Source organism: Chiloscyllium punctatum, chromosome 36 (genome assembly GCF_047496795.1).
Source record: "Chiloscyllium punctatum isolate Juve2018m chromosome 36, sChiPun1.3, whole genome shotgun sequence".
Classification (NCBI taxonomy): domain Eukaryota; kingdom Metazoa; phylum Chordata; class Chondrichthyes; order Orectolobiformes; family Hemiscylliidae; genus Chiloscyllium; species Chiloscyllium punctatum.
Genome location: NC_092774.1, coordinates 42,416,104 through 42,442,644, shown reverse-complemented (window position 1 = coordinate 42,442,644; position 26,541 = coordinate 42,416,104). Strand labels below are relative to the sequence as shown.

General features: G+C 47.2%; 1 protein-coding gene across 2 annotated transcripts; it reads left to right on the top strand.

The window, feature by feature from the left end:
* The first annotated feature begins 9,772 nt into the window (after positions 1-9,772).
* On the top strand, positions 9,773-18,658 carry LOC140460970 (uncharacterized). Of its 2 annotated transcripts, none has more exons than XM_072555724.1 (2): positions 9,773-9,805; positions 11,109-18,658. In XM_072555724.1, exon 2 carries the CDS (start codon positions 11,452-11,454, stop codon positions 12,385-12,387), a length of 936 nt encoding a protein of 311 aa, XP_072411825.1. In that variant the 5' UTR covers positions 9,773-9,805; positions 11,109-11,451; the 3' UTR covers positions 12,388-18,658. The 2 variants fall into 2 exon arrangements, with proteins under 2 accessions (XP_072411825.1, XP_072411824.1); XM_072555723.1 differs by lacking the exon at positions 9,773-9,805 and adding an exon at positions 9,816-9,998.
* The last annotated feature ends 7,883 nt before the right edge of the window (positions 18,659-26,541 follow it).

Sequence of the window (26,541 nt, the reverse complement as noted above, 5' to 3'; positions counted from 1 at the left end):
CATCATTACTAGGTAGCTCACCTGACTCAACTTTTTTCTAAATTTGATAGGGACCACAAAACCTGGCTTTGAAGGGATCACCTATCACTTGTAACAGTACTAACAGGTCATCCCTTCAGGAAAATGTCAGAGTCTCAGAAGTTTTATCTGTTACCTGCTTCATTCTACACTGTGCTCTCTTCAGGTGCTGTTTAGCTAACTCACCTACTCGATTTAGTCTCTCCCTCGCCTTCAATACAAAATCTAAGTGTGAGCTCTCCGACTTCGGTCCTGTCAATTTTTCTTTAATTAATTTCAAAGGGCCGCTCATGACCGAAAATTAACTCAAAGGGAGTGAACTAAGTAGATCCATTTGGGGTGCCTCTAATGACAAACAATACGAATGGGATAACTTTATCCCAACCATTCAGGTTGTGCTGACAGTGTGCTCTCAACATGGTCTTCAAGGTCTGATGCCACCATCTTTCTAAAGCTCCCTGAGATTCAGGATGATATGCACTAGATTTAAAGTGCTGTATACCTAAGCTATCCATAACCTCCTTAAATAGCCTAGCAGTAAAATGTGACCCCTGGTCCGACTGAATCTCTCTGGGTAGCCCATACCGCATGAAGAAAGCTACTAAATCCTTTCCTACCCTTTTTGCCTTGCTACTGTGTAGTGGAATTGCCTCCGGAAATCTGGTAGAAGTATCCATTATAGTTAACAAGTACTGGCTCCCACTTTTATAACCCATGTGAAAGGTTCTTCAAATGCAGGAATTGGCAACAAACGGGCTGGTTTTACTACCACCTGTGGCTTATCTACCATTGGCATGTATAACACATACGGCAAATGTTAACCACATCCTTGTGCATTCCAGGCCAATAAAAATGTTTTTGTACCTTAGCCTGAGTCTTTTATACCTCTAGATGACCTCATGTACTACCCATAATACCTCCTATCTCTCTGCTGCCGGCAACACAATCTGGTGCACTTCTGCCCATTTCTTTTCTGCACTAACCTGCCGTGGGCTCCATTTCTGCCTTGGGATTCTATCTTTCAGATAGCAACCCTCCGGAATGTTGTGTGCCTTCTTTTCAGAAGACACATCCACATATACATCTTTTATTGTCTTGTCCTGCTGTTGCAAGTCCCTCAGCCTTTCAGGAGTAAACACTACTGTCTGACCCTCTGCCTTTTCAGGTTTTTCCTGTACCATTACGCTAAACAGGGTATCCGCTAACTGAAGCTTAATCCCTTCATCTTTCTCTTTACATTTCACTTCATGCCATGACTTATGACAGTGGGATCTGGTTACCACACAGTTTCTTGGTCTTCCTTTGGCTGCTCCACAACAAAGGGTGTCACTCCCACCTTGTATCCTGCCAAATTATTCCCAAGAACAAACTGAATCTCTGAAACTGACACTCTGTCAAACAGTCCCACTGTAACGTCCCCAGTCTTAAGATGGCACTCCAACCTGATCTTACATAGGGGAATGCTAAATTTATCCCACAAATATCTATCTCACAAATTACCACACTCTGGGGTAACAGATCAGAAACAGAGCATATTTGGTCATCTCTTACTATCAGCGATTGGTGAGATCCTGTATCTCTCAAAACTCTGTAACACTGTGTCCTTCTCCCCCTGTTCTTTCTGAGTAAATGTTACCCACAGAGGTGAATTATTTGTCGAGATCAGGTACTAACTCCATACCCAGCCCCTGCCTAGGCTGTGCATTCCCCTGCAGCTCCTCAGCTCTTTTTGGGGTCTCCTTTACTACCTTCACTAATTGGCTTATCTTCTTTCACCACATCTTTTTCCTACAGCGCCTTTCTTTAACGACCGGCACTGTGACTTTACATGTCCCACTTTCTGGCAGTGAAAACACCTTTTTTCCCAGTGATCTTCTGAAACCACCAGCACTGTAATTTTCTGTGTCCCACTCCATTACAGTGAAAACACCCGTGGCCTTTCACCTCCTTTCCACCCTCTTCTTTTTTTATCCTGTGGTAAATTCTTACCAGTGCTCTCAACTCTTGGTTTAGTAGTGTAGGATCTCCCCTTCTCCCAACTTCTAACCCTGACAGGACGAAATTCTGGCCGGTAGCTTGTCTTATGCAGCAACATGTCCTCATCTGCCAATTCTGCTGCACTTCTCCCTCCTTGAACTTTGTGTTCCGCCGCGTGAATTCTTACCATCTCTGCAAGTGAGTTTTTAAACTCCTCCAGCAGAATAATGTCTCTTAGAGCCTCAACGGTCTTATCTATTTTCAAACCATGTACCCATTGATCAAAATGACTGTGTTGAATTCGTTAAAACTCAACATATGTCTGACCTGGCTCCTTCTTTGTGTGTCTGAACCGCTGTCTATATGTTTATAAGCACATAAATTAGCTTGTTTAACCTCTTCATAATCCATTAACACTTCATCTGACAGTGCAGCAAATACCTCACTCGCCTCTGCCTACTCGATAAAAACAATGACTGCAGATGCTGGAAACCAGATTCTGGATTAGTGGTGCTGGAAGAGCACAGCAGTTCAGACAGCATCCAAGGAGCAGGGAAATTGACATTTCGGGCAAAAGCCCTTCATGAGGAATAAAGCTGCCTACTAGATTAGTTTGAACTCACATTACCCATAAATCCTCGGACCACACCATCTGCCTAGGCAATTTTTCAAATTAAATAAAGAAGGCATCAGCATCTTCCTCATCAAAATGTGGCGGCGTTTTGACATATTTATATATAAAACATGTATCACTATCGTCTTTTTAAATTTCCATCCTGTTAACTTGACTTTGCTGACTAAGTCGCAATTTCTCAAGTTGAAATTCTCTCTGTTTTTGCTCAGCTAAGAACTTTCTCTCTCTTTCTGTTTCTTCTCTCTTTCTCTCTCCTCTCTTTTCTCTCTCCCTTTCTTCTCTCTCTCTTTACTCTGCCAAAAACCTTCTCTCTCTTTTTCCTCCTTCTCCCTCTGTTCTCCCTCTTTCTTTCTCTCTCCCTCTCTCTTTGTTTATCTTCTAACTCCATTTTCATCAATTGTAATTTAAGTTTTTCTACCTCAACTACACTTGTATGTTTCTCTGACACACCTAAGTGTTTGAGTAATTTCCTGACAATTTCAGTTTTACTTTTGTCCTTGATTAAACCCAAATCTAACTTATTTGCTAATTCTAAAAGTATGGCCTTTATCTTTCCTTCTAAACTTTCTTGGCAAATTTGAGATACATCTTCAAATCCCAGAACCTCTTGAGCAATTTTAAGAGCCATTTCTCTCACTTTTAATTTACTCAACCACAAGTCACCGAAAGTCAACAAATTGCCTCACCTACATTTTATTTAAAGATCTATTACACTAACCTGCAAGTGCATAAAATGCTGGGATCTTTCATACTCCCAAATCTATTCAAATCTGTTTAAACATGGTCAAATGATGGTGCCAGCCCCGCCCCCCCAAACTGTAACGATGTGCGGTAAACTCTCCTGCTTAATTTAAAACCAGCAACACAGAAAAGATTTGTCCCATGCAATAATCAGTGAAAATTCAATAGGTCATGAACTAGTTATAGTAAAAATTAACAGCTTTAAAAGTATAACAGAGAATAAGTAATTAGCCAATATCTACAATTCCTTCATCTAACTTATCTTTTACCTTCCCTTCTATAATACTAGTCAGATAAAACTCCCAATTAAGATTTACAAAACAACACTTATCTCAAAACCAGGCAACTTTTGTTTCTCCTCTGCATTTCGGTCTTCTTTTCTTCTCCATGGGGATTGTGCTTCACAGTTATTGATCGATAAAGTTACCTTTTAAGAGAGCTATTTTCCTGGGAAGTGTGCAGATGTTATTGGCTTGGCAGTTCTCCTCTCAACTGTTCAATTTTCCCCAGTCTTACAGCCCCTAAAGCATCAGATTGTGTCATTAGCTTTTAAGATTGTCAATATATTAAATTCAAACTGATTTGGAGTTTGGTATTTTTCGGGTACAATTTAACCTGATTTGCCTAATTTGAATCTTTTTTTTGTTTCCAGGCAACCAGCAATCCCAGTAGCTGGAGCACATTTTACATTGTGTCTTCTTGAGAACACTTGGTGCTTTAACTGCTAGCTTTTACTCTCTTAAAGGTACAATACACCCACATCTTCATAACAGGCTCAGGAAGGCAGCTCAACAGTCCCTTCTCAAGCGGCAGCTAGGGATGTGCCATAAATGCTGGCCCAGTCAGCCATGTCCATGACTGAATAGAATGAAAGGCAAATGGTAGCATTTATTTCAATGGGAATGGATCATAAAGATGGAGAGGTCTTGCTAAACTGAGTCAAGACAATAGTCAGACCACAGCTGGAATACCGTGTGCAGGTTTGGTCCCTTTCTAGAGAATGATATACAGACATTGGAGGCAGTAGAGATAAGGCTGTATTGGTGGATCCAGTGTGTGGAGTGTGAGAATGCAAACTTCATAACTTCATTAACTGTTCATGGATTGGAAAAATCAACAAAGTTAAACTATTGCACATGGATTGAAAGAATCAGCAATCACACTTTTGCCAGTGAACTGTTTCTTGAGGTGAAAGGGACAATGAGAAACTGTCATACAGGACTTACAGCAACATGTGAAGTTACCACTTCCAGGGAGAGTGTGAGATAACACTGCTTGATAATCTGCTGCATCATGACAAATGTACAATTAAGACCTGCCTGCAGAAGCAATGTTCTCAGGTAAAGGGGTTTAATTGCAGCGAAAAGCTGTGTTTTAAACAGGCAACTAACACCAAATGCAAGAAGGAACAAAGGAGTGATATTGGACAAGAAGCAAGTTACAGATTTGAGGTCTCCAAAAGGTGTAACCAACGTTGGGGGTGAAAGGATCTACTGGATCGTGAATGATGTCACACTGAAATCTTGAAAAAGAGAAAATTGTATAAGAATCCAACAGCAGAATAACTCAACACCAGAACTTAAAAGAACAACACTGCACAAAGACTGAGCACTGAACATTTACAGAGACAGATCACCGTCGGCTGAAATCATAGCCAGATGTCACCATTAATCAGGTAATAGCTACGTTGGCTTGCAGGTTTATAGTTGCTTACTTGAGGAGTCTGAAGAAAACCTTTAAGTCAGTGTTTCAGTACTTGGTTCTCTGTGAAAATCCTTAATAAGTAGGCAAATTAAAGGTAACTTGTGGTGATTCACCCACAACAGGAAGGATCATCGTACGAGAAGAGGTTGGGTAGGCTATGCCTCTACTTATTGGAGTTTAGAAGAACGAAAGGTGACTTTATTAAACAGGGTAGGTGTGAAAAGGGTGTTTCCTCTTATGGGAGAGACTAGGTCTAGGGGCATCATCTCAGAGTAAGCAATTGCCGATTTAAAACAGAGATGAGGAGAAATTGCTTCTCTCAGAGGGTGGTAATTCACTGGAAATCTTTACCACAGAGTGCCATCAAGACTGGGTTGCTCAGTATATACAAGGCTGGGATTGGCTAATTTTGAAACGGTAAGTGAGGCAAGGCTTATGGGGCAGAAGCAGGAAAGTCAAGTTAATGATTATACAATCGACCATGATCTCATTGAATGGTGGAGGCCAGATGGTCCGAATGGCCCAGTTCTATTCCTGTCCCTAACTGGCCAGAGGGCAGTTAAGAGTCAACCACTTTGCTGTGGGTCTGGAGTCACATGTAGGCCAGACCAGGTAAGCGTGGCAGCTTTCTTCCCTAAAGGGCATTCGTGACCCACATGTCCTTTTTTCAACAATGGATGCAAGGTCATCATTCAACTTTTAATTCCAGGTGCTTGTCATTGAATTCAAATTCCACCATCTGCTGTGGTGAGATTCAAAGAAAGGTCTCCAGAAGATTGTCTGGGTCGCTGCATTAACGGTCTGGTGAAAAAGCCGCTAGGCATGCCATCTGCCAGACTTTTCCCCACTCACTTTACCTCTCCCAATACCATTAACGTGTCTTTGCATCCTCCTGACCACTCATGTGCCTACCTCATTTTGGGTCATCTGCAAACTTCGAAATGCTGCATTTGAACTCCACATCGATATCATTATTACATGTTATGAATAACTGGGAATCCTTGCAATATCCAACTCGTCAGATCATGCCTATTTAAAACTGATTGATTTATTGCTACTTCCTGTGTTCTGTTAATAAATTGTCAATTCATGCTAGAATATTTCTCATGGTCCTATGTACTCATAATTTGCTTCTTAATGTACTGCATGGACATTTATCAAAAGCTTTCTGAACATTTCAGTATACCAGCTCCTTCTATTTTTCCTTACATATATAGCACATTTACATCCACAATAAAATATGATTATGAAAGAACTGAAACCAACATGGTCATTCTAAACGATGAGAGACTTAACAAAAAAATCAGTCTTTTTCAATATATAATTTCAGTTACATCACGCTGTAAACGTTTGCTATGAATTCTGTGTCTTACAATCTCATTCTCGACAACTTCCTAACGAAGGAGCAGTGCTCCAAAAGCTAGTGCTTCCAAATAAACCTGTTGGACTATAACCTGTGTTGTGTGATTTTTTAACTCAATGAAATAAATATGTCAAACATGCATTTCCCTATATATATTATATATAGAGAGTGTTGACTCTACCCAGTCCTGTTCTTATTTTTCCATTGTCCTGCTATCACTTCTTATATGATAGATTCTAACATCTCTCTATGACTAACGTTAGTGAACAGTTCTGCAATTGCCCGTTTTATTTCTTCCTCCTTTCTTTAACAATGTGATTACATTTGCCACCTTTTAATCTGTAGAAACCATTCCACGGTCTGTCGAGTGAAGACAGGGAGAAGAGTTTTGAATTACTTCAAATTTATAGAGGGTACAATGTGCCAGTCTGACTCGGAGTATGTTAGAATGGTTGCAATCTTAAAGGTTTCAATGAGGTTTCCAGCAGGAACTGGAAAGTGGCAATGACATCTGGTCAGAAGCTTTCAGGTTCGCCATAACAGTAAGATACCAATCAGTTTGCTTCAACACTGGAGAGTTGCCATGGTCATTTCGTCATCAAGAATAGTCTAATCTTGACTATCTCTTCCTTATAACGAAACGCCCTCATCCCAGAAGATATCTCAGTATTGGCAGGGTGGAAATTTCATTGGATCAATAATCTGGAAAACCAAGTTACAGTTTTGGGCTTGGATTCCACAATGGTGGATGGTGAAGCTTGACCTCAATTTATTAAGGTAATTTGGACTAAATAGCCAGCCTAATGGCATCTGCGTAACCACTGCTGATTGCCGTAACAAACCATATGATTTGCCTGCCTTCCAGAGAAGAGAAATCTGCCATCTTCAACTGATTTTGTCTACACTTGACTCCAGACAAACAGCAATGCAGTTTTACTCCTAAGTGCCCTCCAAACAATGAGGGATGGGCATCACAAAAAGAAGGGTGAGAGGGGAAAGGTATAAAAGAGACCTCAGGGGCAACTTTTTCACATAGAGGATATGTGTATGGAATGAGCTGCCAGAGGAAGTGGTGGAAGCTGGTACAATTGCAACATTTAAATGGAATTTGGATTGGTATATGAACAGGAAGGGTTTGGAGGGATATGGGCTGGGTGTTGGCAAGTGCAACTAGATTGGGTTGGGATATCTGGTCAGCATGGACGAGTTGGACCAAAGGGTCTGTTTCCATGCTGTACATCTCTATGACTCTATATACACCCAACAACTTAATATCTTCCTTCTTATATAGAGAAAATAAAATGGCAGAGACCAAACTAGTGATTTATAAAGGTTTGGTATGAACTCTTGGCTTTAATATTCTATTAAGACACCAGTACACCCAGATACATTTTTGACCACCATATCAACTTCGTTGAAATATTTAAGGATTAGTGTATATAAATACCAAGATTGTACTGCATGTCGATGTGAAATCATTTCATTTAGAAGATTTTTTTAATCTAATTTCTCCCACTTACTACTGATATTTACCACTTCACCAAATTTAGATTACCTGCGATCTTTGGTGTGCTGTTTCCTATCTTAGTGGAGGCCATTCATAAAAAATATTTCAAAGACTATTGAATAAAGAAACAAATCACCACAAGATCAAAAGACATAAGAACAGAAGTAGGTCATTCAGTCCATTGGTCTGCGCTACCATTCCTTTAGACTATAGCTGATATAATAACACTCCACTTTCCTACCTTTTCCATCTAACAATTGTACGTTAAAAGCAATCTGTCTCTCTGTGCCTTGAATATAATGAATGATGCATCTTCTACAGCCCTCTGTAGTAGAGAAGTTCACAGATTCATTACCTTCTGAGAGAAGAAATTGCTCATTGTTAACTGGGTGAGTCCTTATTCTAAGATTATGGCATCTGGTTCTACACTCCCCAAACGGGCAGCACTGTGGCTCAATGGTTAGTACTGCTGCTTCACTGCGCCAGATACTTGGGTTTGATTTCAGCCTTGGGTGATTGTCTGGAGTTTGCAATTCTCTCTCCATGTTGGAGCGGGTTTCATCCCACATTCCAAAGGTGTGCAGATTAGGTGGATTCGCAACGCTACACAAGGTGCAGGAAAGTATACGTTCGGTTAGCTAGTCATGGAAATGTAGAGCAAAAGGGTAAAGGAATGGGGCTGCATGGAATACTCTTTGGAGGGTCTGTGTGGACTTGTTGTGCCAAAATGGACTGTTTCCACGCTGTAGGGATTCTGTAAGTCATATGGGGAAACAACCTTTCTGCATTTACCCTGTCAAGGCATTTAACAATCTTGTATGTTGCAATGAGGTCACATCTCGTTCTTCTATATTGCAAAGAGGGGTCATGTTACCACTACCATGCATCTGTGACCACTCTGCTTCCAGACGCTGGCATCTATCCCACGGGTTTCCTCGCTCCCAGGTTGCACAAGTTAATCATGGGAAAGTGACAGACCCGTCCTTTGCTACCTGAAGGAGCGGTGTTCTGACAGCTTGGACTTCCAAATAAATCTGTTGGACTAAAACCTGGTGCTGTCTGATTTTTAACTTTGCAACATGGTCAAAGGATGGGAGTTGGGGTGGGGGTGGGGGAAGATGGATTAAGGGAGCAAGGAGGGATCCAGTGCAGTTTAGTTCTGTGTTTCATGTATTGCTTTTCCAGCAGCAGCACAGTGACTCCGTGGTTAGCACCGCTGCCTCACAGCGCCATGGACCCGGGTTCCATTTGGGTGATTGTCTGTGTGGAGTTTGCATATTCTCCCCAAGTCTGTGTGGGTTTCCTCCGGGTGCTCCAGTTTTCTCCCACAATGCAAAGATGTGCAGATCAGGTGAATTGGCCATGCTAAATTTGCCATAGTGTTCAGGGATGTGTTGATTGGTGGATTCGTCAGGGGTAAATATAGGAAAATAGGGTCTCTCTGTGTTGGAGCGGGTTTCCTCCCACAGTCCGAAGATGTGCAGATTAGGTGGATTGGCGATGTTACATCGCCCCATGTTCAGGGATGTGTAGGTTAGGTGAGTTAGTCTCGGAAATGTACAGCAATAAGGTAGGGGAATGGTACTGGGTGGGATACACTTTGGATGGTGTGGACTTTTTGGGCCGAAGGGCGTGTTTCCACACTGTAGGGATTCTGTGCTTTCAACCTCAATGGATATTTTTTAATAAAACAAAATCCAGAAAGCCTGTCGCATCTTTCAATGCCACTTTACTCAGAGTTTCTCGAGAAGTGGCCAAGTGCCCCATCAATGACAACAGGCTCCCAGTGCGCCTGCGCCGGCTCTGGCTGCCTTCTCCGCATGCGCGGGCCTGGCCGTCGGGGCGGCCTAAGCAAGAAGTGGTGAGTCGGGAAGTTGTCGGCGTTTGTGAGGGGAGGGGCGGGAGCGGACCGATTGTACGGTGCCGAAGGGGTTTATAAAGATCGTGTCGACCGGAATTTTCGAGTGACGGCCGACGGGACTCGTCTCCGTTACCGCCGTGGCCGGGCCTGGCTCGCCGCCGGCCGTGACCGAGGGTGACCTGTCGCCATCTTGGTAAGGGAACGACGGGTGCAGGGGCGGCCATCTTGGTAAAGGGACCAGACCTGTCCCATTCGTGTCCATGTCGTAATGGGCAGGCCCTTGGAATCGAACCCAGCCAGAGGACATTGGGATACAACAGATAAGCAGCACTGGCAGCATCTGTGGAGCAGGAAACATAATTTAACGTTTAGTCCAATAGCACCGACATGTCCACTGTTGCGAAGGATGGCCTTCATCTCACTCGAAACGCCAATGGCGTTCCTCTCTCGACGGATGCTGCCAAGTTTCTCCCGCACTTTCAGATCATAATTCAGGTCTCCGGCATCTGCACTATTTTGCGTTAAGAGTCATATAGTCATAGAGATGTACAGCACAGAAACAGACCCTTCGGACCAACTCATGGGCAGCACGGTGACACAGTGGTTAGCACTGCTGCCTTACAGCGCCAGAGACCCGGGTTCAATTCCCGCCTCAGGTGACTGTCTGTGTGGAGTTTGCACATTCTCCCTGTGGCTGCGTGGGTTTCCTCCGGGTGCTCCGGTTTCCTCCCACAGTCCAAAAATGTGCAGGAGAGGTGAATTGACCATGCTAAATTGCCTGTAGTGTTAGGTGTAGGGGAATGCGTCTGGGTGGGTTGTGCTTCAGCAGGTCGGTGTGGACTTGTTGGGCCAAAGTGCCCGTTTCCACACTGTAAGTAATCAAATCATCCACGCCGACCAGATATCCTAAATTTATCTGGCCCCATTGTCAGCACTTCGTGCTTATCCCTCTAAACCCTTCTGTTCATGTACCCATCTAGACACCTTTTAAGTGTTGTAACTATACCAGCCTCCACCACTTCCTCTGGCAGCTCATTCCATACATGCACCACATTCTGTGTGAAACAAGTTGCCCCCTTAAGTCTCTTTTAAATCTTTCCCTCTCCCCCTAAACCTATCCCCTCAAGTTCTGGACTCCCCACCCCCAGGGAAAAGGCATTGTGTATTAACCCTCTCTATGGTTGTTCAAGAAAAAGGGGGATATGGTGCCACAGTTCAGATTTCAGTGTGGGGAGGGGTGTGGGTGATGGGATTTACAGCTCTACATATGAACAGAACAGTGATGACTTTTGTCTTTTCACAGAGTACCAGAAGGAAAGGACCTGCAGTTGGGAGATTCAAAACCAGCTCAACATCAGGTCCCAACTATGTTCGTGTCACTCCATTCTTCAGGAGCTCAGTCCTTGAATGGGGAAGGAGAAATGTTTGTTCTGTCTGTGAGAAAATATTTCTAACATCACTCTGACTGGAAAGGTACCACGATACACATATACCTGAGTGACTGTTTTGCAGTGAACTGTCTGCGGAAAGAGCTTTAACCTGTTGACACATCCTGGAAAGAAATCACAGCAAGGAGAGGCCATACGTGTGTTCCATATGTGGACAAGGCTTACGTTGGTCATCAAACCTACAGAGAACACACGCACATGCTCACCATGGAGAAACCGTGTAAATGTGGTGATTGCGGGAAGGGATTCAGTTACCCATCCCAACTAGAAACTCATCGACGCAGTCACACGGGGGAGAGGCCGTTTACCTGTACCCTGTGTAGGAAAGGATTTGCTTTGTCATCCAGCCTGCAGTTACACCAGCGAGTTCACAGCGATGAGCGACCTTTCAAATGCACTTCCTGCGGGGACTGCTTCAAAATCTCTGCCGATCTCATTAAACACCAGCTCGTTCACACTGACGAGAGGCCATTCGGATGCTCTTACTGTGAGAAGAGATTCAGACAGTCATCCCACCTCATTCAACACCAGCGGGTTCACACAGGCGAGAGGCCTTACACCTGCTCCGTGTGCGGGAAGGGATTCACCCACGCCTCTAACCTCCGGACGCACCAGCGGGTTCACACCGGGGAGAAGCTGTTCACCTGCTCAGTGTGTGGGAAGGGATTCACGCAATCATCCAACCTCCGGACCCACCAGCGGGTCCACACAGGGGAAAGGCCATACACCTGCTCTCGGTGTGGGAAAGGGTTCACTAATTCATCCCACCTTCTGACGCACCAACTCGTTCACTTTGATCAGAGAGCATTCAAGTGTCCCGACTGCGAGAAGAGCTTCAAAAGCAAAAAGGATCTGCTGATACACCAGCGAATCCACACCGGCGAGAGGCCATTTATGTGCTCGGTGTGCGGAAAAGGATTCACTCTGTCGTCCAACCTTCTGACCCATCAACGCACCCACAGCGGGGAGAAGCCGTTCACCTGCTCCATGTGTGGGAAGGGATTCAATCGATCATCGAACTTGCTGAGACATCACCGGGTCCACACCAGCGAGAGGCCATTCAACTGCTCGGTGTGTGGGAAGGGATTCACTCGATCGTCTCACCTGCTCAGACACCAGCAAGTCCATGAATGACTTTAGAATGTTATAATCTGTTTTGAATTATATTCTTTATTTCCTTTTTGTTACTCCTTCATGGAATGTGCATGTTACTGGCTCGGCCAGCATTTATTGCCCATCCCGTGTTGCCCTGGGGAAGCGGCCTTTTTATGAACCATGTGCTGCAGGAACACCTGCGATACCGTTATGGAGGGAGTTCCGGTTTCTGACCGACAACACTTCGGGAGCCACAATGCAGTCAGTGATGTAGAGGAAAACTTGCAGAGGGTGGTGTTCCCTTGTACATGCTAGTCTTGTCTACCTAGCTGAAAGTGGTCATGGATTTGGAAAGTACTGTCAGTGGCACTTCTGCATTGCGCCTTGTACATGGTACATACTTTTGCTACTGCACATTGGTAGTGGAGGAACTCGCACCTGTTGGGTACCTGGGTATTGCACATGAGGATCAGTGGTGGAGGGTGTAGATGATTGTGGATGTGATGCTAGTCAAGCGGGCTGCTTTGTAGATAGAGATAGAGGGCATGGAACAGACCCTTCAGTCGAGTTCATCCATGCCAACCAGATATCCTCCATATATCTAGTCCCATTTGGCCCATCTCCCTCTAAACCCTTCCTATTAATATACGCATGCAGATGCCTTTCAAATGTTGTAATTGTACCAGACCGAGCTCCTCGAGTGTTGTTGGAGCTGCTCTCATCCAGACAGAAGTGGAGTATCTCACCACTCTCCTGAACTGTGTCATTTCGAAGCTGAACAGCTTTTGAGGAGTCAGGAGGTGAGTTACTCACTGCAGAATTCCAAGTCTCTGACCTGCTCTTCTAGCTGCAGTATTTCTACGGCTGGTCCAGTTCAGTGTGATTCTGTTCAACGCTAACCCCAAAGATATTGATAGTGGGACATTCAGTGATGGGTGGTGCCACTAAAGGTCAAGAGGTGATGGTTAGATTCTATCTAGTTGACTGACATTTGTGTGGTCCAAATGTTATTTGCCACTTCTCAGCTCAAGCCTGGATTTGATCCGAGTCTTGCTGCATTTGTTCATGGACTGCTCCAGCATCCGAGGAATTCCAAAAGACGCTGAGCATTTTTCGATCATCAGCGAACATCCCCATTTCTGACCACCCGGTGGAGGCAAGGTCGTTGATGGAGCAGCCGAAGATTGTTGGGCCGAGGACACCATCCTGAGTTTCTGCTGGATTTGTTAACCACTGTAACTGGACTGCAGTTGAAAGCCCACAGCAAAACAGGCGGTCTGCTGGATGTGCAGCACGTGGGAGTTTGTAGAGAACATTGTGGTGACTGTCTACAGTTCAAGGTACATCGGCTCTGCATACAGTTGGCTGATCAGGAGTTCCTGATGAAGGCCTTTTACCCGAAAATGTCGACTCTCCTGCTTCTTGGATGCTGCCTGACCGGCTGTGCTTTTCTCCAGCGCCACACTTTTCGACTCTGACTCTCCAGCATCTACAGTCCTCACTTTCTCCTGGGTATAACTTCAGAAATGGCTTAGGGACACATCGCAGTATCTCAAAGAAATTAGTTTTACTGCAAGCACAACGTTGTAACATTTTGGAACTCTCCCAAGTTAATCGTTGTACTGTTGCTTCATTTTAGGGCCCTTTTTCTCTTTATCCTTTCATGGGATATGGACATCGCTGGTGAAGCCAGTATTTGTGACCCATCTCTAATAGCCTAGCAAGCCAGTCAGTTTAAAGGCAATCTCAGAGAGCAGTTAAGAGTCCACCACGTTGCTGTGGGTCTGGAGTCAAACATAGCTCAGATCAGGTAAGGACAACAGATTTCTTTTTCTAAGTGAGCCTGAATGATTGAATCACAGACAATTTTTATAATTCCAGATTTTATTACTTGAGTTTAAATCCCACCAGCAAGATTGCAAGGGCTTGAACCCATGTCCCACAATCGTACGTCAAAGACTCAAACAGTACGGAAACGGACCCTTCAGTTCAACTCATCCGGGCTGACCAGACATTTCAATCTGACCTTGTCCTACTTGTCAGCAATTTGTCTGTATTGCTCTAACCCTTTCCCATTCATATTCCTATCCACATGCCTTTTGAATGTAATCGTTCCCACTTCTGCCACTTTCTCTGGTAATTCGTTCTCCGAAACAGTTAGCTCTCAAGTCCTTTTTAAAATCTTTCCGCACTCACCTCAAACCCACGCCCTGTAGTTTTGGACTGCCCCATCGTAGGGAAAGGACCTGTCTCAAAGTTGCCACCCATGTTGATAGGGTTGTTCAGAAGGTGTGCTGGGGGATTGGGTTTAAGAGCCCACAACGTAATGCTGCAACTCTGTAAAGTCCTGGTTTGCCCACGCAAATATTGTGTTCCGTTCTAGTCGCCTCATTATAGGAAGGATGTGGAAGCTTTGCAGAGGGTGCAAATGAGATTTACTAGGATGCTGCCTGGACTCAAGGGCATGTCTTATGAAGAAAGGTTGAGGGAGCGAGGGCTTTTCTCATCGGAGTGAAGGAGGATGACAGGTGACTGGATCGATGATGATAATGATGATGAGAGGCATAGATAGGGTAGACAGCCAGAGAACCTTTCCCAGGGTGGAAATGTCTATCACAAGGGGACATAATTTTAAGGTGATTGGAGGAAGGTTTAGAGGAGATGTCAGAGGTAGATTATTTACACGGAGAGTATTGGAAGTGTGGAACGCAGTGGTAGTAGAGTCAGATAATTAGGGTCGAGAGTGTGGTGCTGGAAAAGCATAGCAGGTCAGACAGCAACCAAGGAGCTGGAGAATCAGAAGGGCTTTCGCCCAAAACATCGATTCTCTTGCTTCTCGGATGCTGTCTAACCTGCTGCGCTTTTCCAGCACTACACTCTCATCTCTGATCTCCAGCATCTGCAGTCCTCACTATTGTTTCAGATACATTCGGGACCTTTAAGGGACTCTTGGATAGGCACATGGATAATTGTAAAAAGAAAGGTATATAGGTTAGTCTGATCTTAGAGTAGGATAAAAGGTCAGAACACCATGGAGGGCCAAAGGGCTGTGCTGGACTGTTCTATTCACCCAGCCCTCATAATGTAACAAACTTCCAGAAGATCACCCCCTCTGCCTCCTGCCCTCCAGGGAAAATTTCCCAGGCCTATTCGGTCTCCTCCTATAAGTCAAACCCCGCCCCCCCAGTCCCAGCAATATCCTTATCAACTTTTTCTGCACCCTCTCAAGTGTAACAACATCATTCCTACAGAAGGCACCCAAAATTGTATGCAGTGCTCCAAATGTGGCCTTACCAATGTTGGGTACACCTGCAACGCAACAGCCCAACTCCTATTCTCAACTCCTGAAGGCACGCATGCCAAATGCCTTCTGCGCCACCCTGTCCACTCCACTTTCAAGGAACTATGCACCTGCACCCCTCAGTCTCTTCGTTCAGCCACAATTCCCAGCATCCTATCATTAACTGTACAAGTCCTGCCCTGGTTTGTCTCACTGAAATGCAACACCTCACATTTATCTAAACTAAACTCCACCTGCCACTCCGATATCCATTGGTCCATCTGATCCAGCTCCTCTGAGATAATCATCGTCACTACCCACGACACCACGGATTTTGGTGTCATCTGCAACCTTCCTAACCATACCTCATAAATTCGCAGCCAAATCATTTATACAAATGAGAAAAAGCAGTGGACCCAGCACCAATCCTTGTGGCACACCACTGGTCCCAGGCCTCAATGATATCACCCCATAACCTAGCGCGCCCCCTGGTTTTCCCCGTTCTAACTCCAGATTATTTCCATTTTAAGACGTTTGTTCACTCTCGTGGACGAGTCCCAGCTCCCTCTACTGTACAGCCTTGGGAGCTGGGGAAGGTATTGTGATCACACCTGAGATCATGAAACACAAAGTCATGTCTGTTTATCAGACTCAATGACTCGACTCAGGGTGAGTCCCACTGCATCTCTCCCACCTCTGATGTGTGAATAAACATCCTGCCTGCGAGCCTGTAATTCCATTCAGTACATATATGAGGCGGTTGACAAGTCTGATACCTGGAATCAGTGAATCATAAAATCCCTACAGTGTGCAAACAGGCCCTTCAGCCCGGCAAGTCCACACCGACCCTCCGAAGATTATCCCACCCAGGCCCATTCCCCTATTACTCTACATTTCCTCTGACTAATCTTCACATCCCTGAACACTCTAGACAATTTAGCACAGCCAATCCGTCCCAACCGGTACATCTTTGGACTGTGGGAGCATACCCACGCAGACACGGGGAGAATGTGCAGACTCCACACAGACAGTGGCCCAAGGCTGGAATCGAACCCGGGTTCCTGGCGCTGTGAGGCAGCAGTGCTAACCACCGTTGTGACCCATTAGGGTAGATAGGGTATAGAACGCATTGTCTGGAAATGTGATGAAGGCAGGTTCAATTGAGGCATTCGGACTGTGGTGGTCGATCATAGCACCCCCTGTGGTGTGTGAAACAGGCCATTTGGCCCAACAAGTCCACACCAACCTTCCAAAGAGTATCCCACCATTCCCCTACCACTCTAAATTCCCCTGACTAATGCACTTAACCTTCACACCCCTGAGCACAATGGGGCAATTTAGCATGGCCACTCCACCCTAACCTGCACATCCTTTGGACTGTGGGAGGAAACTGGAGCACCCGGAGGAAACCCACACATACAAGGGGGAGGGGAATGTGCAAACTCCACACAGACAGTCGCCCAAGGCTGGAATCAAACCCGGGTCTCTGGCGCTGTGAGGTAGTAGAGCTGACCGCTGAGCCATCGTGCCACCCTGGTGAGTTGGACAGACTGGGTCTGTTCCACTGGAGCCTTGAAAGGTGAGGGGTGACTCGATGGAGGTCTGCGAGATCAAGAATAGTCTTGACAAAGTGGGCAATGTTTCCCTCTTGTCGCTCAGTCCAGAACGAGGACTTTTTTTTAAAATTAGAGGGTCAGCCTTTCGGGACAAAAGGGAGAGTAGGGAAGAGAACTCCCTCCGAGGGGTGTGCATCTTTGCACCTCGCTGCCTCAGGAGGTGGTGGAATCATCTAATACGTTTAAAGACGGAGGAGTACAAATTCTTGATTTGGGGAGATGGGGGTGAACACAGGTTGATCAGGGGGGAATTGGAACGTGGGATTCGAAATGCAGAAACGCCAAAATCTGATCGGATGGCAGAGCCGAATGGTCTACTAATCCTATTTAATGTGTCTGTGTGAAACAAAATGGTCAGTGAGACCAGTGTCAGTTTGCTGCTGTAATGCACTGCCAGCCTGTTTCATTGGGTCACGGTCTCATCTGGACCAAGAGATTGTGGAGGGATGTCCCACTCCAGATTCAGGGGCGCAAAGACCCTCCAGTGCAGTACTGAAGGAGTATTTTATCTCCATAAGTGCCGTTTTTAATGTATGACATTATACCAAGACCCGATCCATCGCTCTAGTGGATGTGATTTACCCCATAGCTATTATTTAAAAGAGCAATGCCGTGATCTCCACCACCCTGGTAAATATTTATCCCTCAATCACCAACGTGTGCATCTAATCATTGCTGCTTGTTGTGTCTTGCTGTGTGCAAATTGGCCGCTGCATTTCTTGCAATCTGACCGTGACTTTATTTCAAAAGTACCTAATTGTCATAAAACGCTTGGGGGTGTCCCAAGGTTGTGAGAGGTGCTATGTCAATTCGAAACCCTCTTATTCTGAGTATTTTAACCACGATGAAAAAGCTCTGACGCTTTCTCCAAGTGGGACCTGTAGGTGTTATGAAATGTGGGTGTAGATTAACAAATCTCATGTCTTTGCTCACTGTATGGGAAGGAGATGTGGAATGGACTGATCTGTGTGTGGAGAAGGGTAACAAATAAGTGTGTGTGAGTGTGTGTGAGAGACAGAGAGAGAGAGAGAGCGCGAGCGCCTTGTGGCTGACGTCAGAACATTGCACAGATATCCTTGTGGTTATGATTAGAGAGGGCCAGATCACAAACATAATGAACAAATTCAACATAAAACTCTACTGCAGCCACAGTCTGTTAAAAGTGTCTTCTCGTCCTTGATCTGAATCCACTGAATTATCTGTGTTCTCTCAATGGGTAATTATCCTCTCTCTGTATTATTAACAGCACTCAGAGCTCTGAATCCAGTGTATAATCCCTGTTCTCTGGAGGGGGGAGCTATGCTGTCTCTCATTACAGAGCCCAAAGCTCTGAATCCCCTGTATTATCCCCGTTCCCTGGATGGGTAACTGCCCTCTATTATTGTGTTGCTGTTAATAAAGTCAGTAAAAGACAGTCTGTTGTTGCAAGTTTGATTATCTGGTGTGTGAAATCACAAGGTTCAACGTTTAGAGTCAAAAAGACAAAGAATGAAGCACATCACAGCCCAAATCGATACTCACAGGAGAGAGTCTGTTATCTAACACCTCGAGAGGACAGAATAGAGGAAGGTCCCTGATTATGTCCACAGTCACTGTAGCTTCTTGGACAGCACCTTCCAAAGTCAAGACCTGCACCTACCTGCAAATGTAAGAGGCTTCAGACACACGAGAACGTCACGACTTTCAAACCACGTGCCATCCTGACTTGGAAGGCTATCACTGTTACTTCACCGTGCTGCAACTGCTCAGTAGTACTGAGTGTGTAACTTCACCAACATGGAGTGCAGCGGTTCAAAAGGGTGACTCATCTCAACACTGCCCTCTTGAGGGCAACGAGGAAGAGGCAACAAACACTCAACTCTCAGGTGCAAGCAGGTATCCACCAACCGAGCAGGCATATCTTGTCCTCCAACCAATGAGAGTGCATGTTAGTTGGGCGGGGAGGGGATGTGTAGGGAGCTGGGCCCGGAGGTCCCTCTGTCTGATAATACCTGCGTCAACGTGAACCTGATTGGTGTCAAATGCCAGGAGGAAACTGGACCTGCTTGTGGATTGAAACAGAGGAAACCTGTAGTGGTTATAATGCAACCAGCCAGGTCGACCTCATACAGTATTAGTCTCCTGACTGGGGCTGTTAATCTGGTCCAAACAGGGAGCCCCGCTGACAGATATAAACAGGCACATCAGAGGTTCTGTTCAGCCTGAGAGCTGTCTCTAAGGGAGCTCAATCAATGTCAAGGTCGGTCCACGTGTACGTAAAGGACAACTTGGTGACGGGACTCCGGCCCCCGTGGAGATGTTTCAAATCCCTGCAGGTCTGGATCAAACACTTCAACATCTGCCAGCAAGTGAAGGGTCCGAAAGCCATATGTCCATGCTGGTGAGCGGGTCACCATGAACACTGGAGACGCCAGCCAAAAGTGTCAGTGGACAACGATAGGTCAAGCAAATGCACAGAACTGAGAGTTCACCAACTTTGGATCCAAGAAAGTTAGATCAGAATGCAGGTACACCACATTCAAACCCAGCAGCCTCAGAATTGAGGCCATGCCACACCTTGAGTTTTGATTGATTTTTTTTCAGTCAGGCACATTGGACCGGGGACCAATCAGGGTTGGGTGAGTGGGTGAGGTCACAGATCACTTGAAGCACAGGATTAGACCAAGACCCAACTAGTGAAATATATAACAAGTCAGACGCTCAGCGAAATCTACCCAAATAGTCCAGCTAAGTTCATTTTAATTGAGTTAATTGTATGCACTTTGATACATGTACAATCGATGCAGAGGACATTTGTGCCCAGTTTTCGGGTCACTCTAGATTTTACACAGCCAGCTTGACAGAGCGTGCCTACATTCTCCAAATGTGGAGCTTTGAAATGAGAGTGGTCAGTGATAAATATCAAGGTCGAAATATGGTAGTCAGTAAAATCCAGTGCAGAAGCATCAAAACTATTGAACAGAACAGTAAATCAACTGTTGAACCTTCTCTCCATGACCTGGAGAACAAAGACTTGGAAGATGATGTCTTCGTCCAGTAGAGGGGAATTGCACCTCGGAAAGAAGATGTTAGCCTTGGAGTGGATGCAGAACAGATTCAACAGTATGGAACCAAACGTGTAATGGGTTCAGTTACGGAGATGGTTTGCATAGTCCTGAATTTAATCGTGGCAATCTAACCAAAGGGTTGCATGCAACTGGGAGTAGGAGTAAGCCTCTTCTGGGCTCCACCACTCCCTCGTATTAGTTGACAAATTTCTGATTGTAGCCAGGACTCCACTTTCCTGCGAACTTCAGAAAACTCTCGACTCCCCCCATGACTTCCACCTGGGTCAAAGGGAGCTTATGATGATCAGGGCAGTTTGTAAGGTAGACTAATGCTTGGGGCATTGACAACAACTTTACAACTGGAGTCTGGTGGTTGAAAGGTCAAAGCAAAGTCAGAAAGATGATGATCGGTCAGAATCTGAAATTCTAATTCCCCTCAAAGCTACTGAAGCAAGGGCTTACAGAACCAAGTCAAGATAATGATGCAGTGATCGAACTTGATGGTGACATTAGCTCCAGGGATGGCATGCTTCCACCTCTTTGTGTTTCCAATGTCACGAGCAGATATTTTCCTTTAAGATTCCAATTGAAATAGTAAGTATGAAAATGTCTACAGATGTGGCTTATATTTATTTCCAGAAGGTATTTGATAATTGTTATCCACAAGAGACTATCAGTTGAAAAGAAATTAGACTTAAGGAAAAGGTGGATAAGTTCGGATTGTTTTCTTTGGAGCAAAACAGGCTGGGGGAACCTGATCGAGATGTATAAGATTATTAGGGCCACGGACAGGATGGATAGAAAGCAGCTTAATTGAAGGAATCACGATCAAAGAGACATAACTGTGGCACAATGGCACGGTGCTTAGCACTCATACCTCACAGCATCAGGGACCCGTGTTTGATGCCACCCTTGGGTGACTGTACAGAGATTGCACGTTCTTCCCATGCCTGTGTGGGTTTCCTCTGGGTGCTCCAGTTTCCTCCCACAGTCCAAAGAAGTGCAGGTTAGGTGGTCTGTGTATGTTAGGTTGTTCAGTGTTGTAGAGGTTAGGTGGATTAGCCGTGGGAAGTGCAGGGTGACAGGGATAGTGTAGGGACCTGGGTCTTGGTGTGATGCTCTTCAGAGGGTGGGTATGAGCTGAATGGCCTGCTATAATGTTAAGGTGAAAGGCAGGAGGTTTAAGAGAGGGGTTGAGGAAATTATAATCCCCCTTAGGGAGTCGGCAATCGGGAATGCACTGCCTGGGAGGTTGGCTGAGGCAGGAATCTCACAACCTTTAAAAAGGTACCTGACTGAGCACTTGAAATGATATAACATTCAAGGCTATGGGAGTAGTGGTGGAGGGTGGTACTAGTGTAGTTTTGGTAGTAGAGACAAGGTGGGGCAAAGGGTCTTTTCTGTGCTCTATGACTCAATGATTCTATGACAGTCATAGAATTGAGAGCACGATATTGGTGTACTGGAGATGTAATTGGACTCATATTGCAAAACCCCAGGCTAAAAAGGGCAGGAGCACAGATTCAAATCCCACCATGGCAGATGCTGGAACTCAAATTCAAGAAAAATCTGGAATAGAAACGATAGCCTAACAGTGACCATGCAACCACTGTTTGTTACCATTAAAAACCAATCGGGTTCATTCATGCTCTTTAGCGAAGGAAATCTGCTGTCCCTACCTGGTCTACACGTGACTCTCAGCAATGGGGTTAACTCTTAAATGTCCTGAGCAATTACGGATAGGCAATTAATGCTGCCCCAGTCAACAAAGAAATTCCGTGACTGAATTGCTAAAAACAAATACCCAGACTGCATTGATTGTGCTTTAGTGCTGGGGAGGGACTATAGTCAGAGAACTTGACTGGTGTCTGAGAAGCTACCAGGTCACATATGGGCCTCTCTCCTCCGAACTGTCAACTCGCTGGCGTGTCAGAGGGCTCAGACAGATCACTGAGTCTTTGCCCACACGAAGAGCATGTGAAGGGCCTCTTCCCCAGTTGCCCCAGAAACTGAGAAAGCTGAATAAATCCCTGCCCATGCAGGAAACAGGTCAACAGTTTCTCAACAATCTGAACAGTCTGATGTTTGAGCAGAGACGATCATCAATAGGTTACAGCGATAGACAGGACATTGCAGCTGGGAGAGCTCACAGAGATATTGGAGGTTTATAATGCTTGAAGATGTAACACAGATGTTGGGCGGTTACAGGGCTAAGAGACAGTCGAGAAAATTTCCTGCCACTACCCACATTGCCTCCATTGACACACACGCTCCCTGACCCACTCCCCCCGTTTCCTCCATTGACACACACGCTCCCTGACCCCCTCCCCCGTTTCCCCCATTGACACCTACTCCCTGACCCCCTCCCCCGTTTCCTCCATTGGCACCTACTCCCTGACGTACTCCCCCCGTTTCCTCCATTGACACACCTGCTCCCTGACCCATTCCCCCCGTTTCCTCCATTGACACCTACTCCCTGACCCACACCCCCCGTTTCCTCCATTGACCCCTACTCCCTGACCCACTCCCCCCGTTTCCTCCATTGACCCCTACTCCCTGACCCACTCCCCCCGTTTCCTCCATTGACCCCTACTCCCTGACCCACTCCCCCCGTTTCCTCCATTGACCCCTACTCCCTGACCCACTCCCCCCGTTTCCTCCATTGACCCCTACTCCCTGACCCACTCCCCCCGTTTCCTCCATTGACCCCTACTCCCTGACCCACTCCCCCCGTTTCCTCCATTGACCCCTACTCCCTGACCCACTCCCCCCGTTTCCTCCATTGACCCCTACTCCCTGACCCACACCCCCCGTTTCCTCCATTGACCCCTACTCCCTGACCCACACCCCCCGGTTCCTCCATCGACACCTACTCCCTGACCCACTCCCCCCGTTGGCTCCATTGACACACGCTCCCAGACCCACTCCCCCTGTTGGCTCCATTGACACCTACTCCCTGACCCACTCCCCACGTTCCCTCCATTGACACCTACTCCCTGACCCACTCCCCTCTGTTGCCTCCATTGACACACGCTCCCAGACCCACTCCCCCTGTTGGCTCCATTGACACCTACTCCCAGACCCACTCCCCCCGTTTCCTCCATCGACACCTACTCCCTGACCCACTCCCCCCGTTGGCTCCATTGACACACGCTCCCAGACCCACTCCCCCTGTTGGCTCCATTGACACCTACTCCCTGACCCACTCCCCACATTCCCTCCATTGACACCTACTCCCTGACCCACTCCCCTCTGTTGCCTCCATTGACACACGCTCCCAGACCCACTCCCCCTGTTGGCTCCATTGACACCTACTCCCAGACCTACTCCCCCCGTTTCCTCCATTGACACCTACTCCCTGACCCACTCCCCCCGTTTCCTCCATTGACACCTACTCCCTGACCCACTCCCCTCTGTTGCCTCCATTGACACACGATCCCAGACCCACTCCCCCCGTTTCCTCCATTGACACCTACTCCCTGACCCACTCCCCCCGTTTCCTCCATTGACACACGATCCCAGACCCACTCCCCCCGTTTCCTCCATTGACACACGATCCCAGACCCACTCCCCCCGTTTCCTCCATTGACACCTACTCCCTGACCCACTCCCCCCGTTTCCTCCATTGACACCTACTCCCTGACCCACTCCCCTCTGTTGCCTCCATTGACACACGATCCCAGACCCACTCCCCCCGTTTCCTCCATTGACACCTACTCCCTGACCCACTACCCCCGTTTCCTCCATTGACACCTACTCCCTGACCCACTCTCCCCGTTTCCTCCATTGACACCTACTCCCTGACCCACTCCCCCCGTTTCCTCCATCGACACCTACTCCCTGACCCACTCTCCCCATTTCCTCCATTGACACCTACTCCCTGACCCACTCCCCCCGTTTCCTCCATTGACACCTACTCCCTGACCCACTCCCCCCGTTTCCTCCATTGACCCCTACTCCCTGACCCACACCCCCCGTTTCCTCCATTGACACCTGCTCCCTGACCCACACCCACGTTTCCTCCATTGACACCTACTCCCTGACCCACTCCCCCCGTTCCCTCCATTGACACCTACTCCCTGACCCACTCCCCCCGTTCCCTCCATTGACACACCCGCTCCCTGACCCACTACCCCCGTTGGCTCCATTGACACCTACTCCCAGACCCACTCCCCCCGTTTCCTCCATTGACACCTACTCCCTGACCCACTCCCCCCGTTTCCTCCATTGACACCTACTCCCTGACCCACTCCCCCTGCTGGCTCCATTGACACGTACTCCCTGACCCACACCCCCCGTTTCCTCCATTGACACCTACTCCCTGACCCACTCCCCCCGTTTCCTCCATTGACACCTACTCCCTGACCCACTCCCCCCGTTTCCTCCATTGACACCTACTCCCTGACCCACTCCCCCCGTTTCCTCCATTGACACCTACTCCCTGACCCACTCCCCCCGTTTCCTCCATTGACACCTACCTCCTGACCCACACCCCCGTTTCCTCCATTGACACCTACTCCCTGACCCACTCCCCCCGTTTCCTCCATTGACACACGCTCCCTGACCCACTCCCCACATTTCCTCCATTGCCACACGCTCCCTGCCCCACTCCCCACATTTCCTCCATTGACACACGCTCCCTGCCCCACTCCCCACATTTCCTCCATTGCCCCACGCTCCCTGCCCCACTCCCCACATTTCCTCCATTGACACACGCTCCCTGACCCACTCCCCCACATTTCCTCCATTGACACACGCTCCCTGACCCGCTCCCCCACATTTCCTCCATTGCCACACGCTCCCTGACCGACGCAACACAGCCCATCCACCAGGGCGTCTCCCGCTCGTTTGGCGTCTGAGGAGGGGAATTGGAAAACCCTCCTCTTCCATTCAGGTGAATGGTAGCCACTGTCTCGTTAACACTCAGGACCGTGTCCCCACTCGGCATTTGTAATATGTGCGTGAACCCATACCCCCCTCCCCGTTCCGGCGCTGACTCTTACCTGGCTCCACTGCACCTGAGGCCATGAATTGAACATGCGCGTCGAGCTGCCCCCGGCGAATGAACGGTGCGGGGCTTGAGGACTGATTGGTGGGAAAGGGATGTGGGGGGGGGGGGGGGGGGGGTTGCAGGTATTGTCCTCCAACCAGTGGGAGTGAATGAGACGGCGCTGGAGGACCAGTTGGTCCTCCAACCAATGGGAGCGAAAGAGACGGACCTGGGGGGGGACAGAGCTGGTGATCCAACCAATGGGAGTGAAAGAGACGGAGCTGGTCCTCCAACCATTGGGAGTGAAAGCGACGGATCTGGATGACCAAAGTGGTCCTCCAACCAATGAGAGCGAAAGAGACGGAGCTGGATGACTAAAATGGTCCTCAAACCAATGGGAGTGACAGAGATGGAGCTGGAGGACCCGAAATGGTCCTCCAACCAATGGGAGTGAAAGAGACGGATCTGGATGACCAAAATGGTCCTCCAACCAATGGGATTGAAAGAGACGGAGCTGGAGGAGCGAGCTGGTCCTCCAACCAATGGGAGTAAAGAGATGGAGCTTGCGTACCGTGCTGGTGCTCCAACCAATAGGAGTGAAAGGGACGGCGCTGGAGGACCGAAATGGTCCTCCAACCAATGGGAGTGAAAGAGACGGATCTGGATGACCAAAATGGTCCTCCAACCAATGGGATTGAAAGAAAGGGCGCCTGGCGGACCGTGCTGGTGCTTCAACCAATGGGAGTGAAAGAGACGGAGCTGGAGGAGCGAGCTGGTCCTCCAACCAATGGGAGTGAAAGAGATGGAGCTTGCGTACCGTGCTGGTGCTCCAACCAATAGGAGTGAAAGAGACGGCGCTGGAGGACCGAAATGGTCCTCCAACCAATGGCAGTGAAAGAGACGGATCTGGAGGACCGAAATGATCCTCCAACCAATGGGAACGAATGTGGGGCGGAGCTAATCCCGGAACTCCTTCATTGTCTGAGCGTTTGCTTCATTGAGAGAAAGTGGAAAGCTGTACTTTTATGTTTCTGGGTTCATCCAGAGGAAACCGTGTAGGGCTGGAGCAAAAGTATCAGAAACATCTGTAACTGAGATACATTATTTTATGTCAGATTGGAGGAATTGTCTGATGGAATAGCACTGTGTTCGGTGTTGCTGGAAAAGCACAGCAGGTTAGGCAGCATCCGAGGAGCAGGAAAATCGGAGCCCTTCATCAGAAAGGGCTGATGCAGGGCTCCGGCCCGAAACGTCGATTTT

Excerpts from the sequence above, each read along its gene's own strand:
- LOC140460970 (XM_072555724.1), top strand. The coding sequence starts at position 11,452 with ATGCTCACCATGGAGAAACCGTGTAAATGTGGTGATTGCGGGAAGGGA.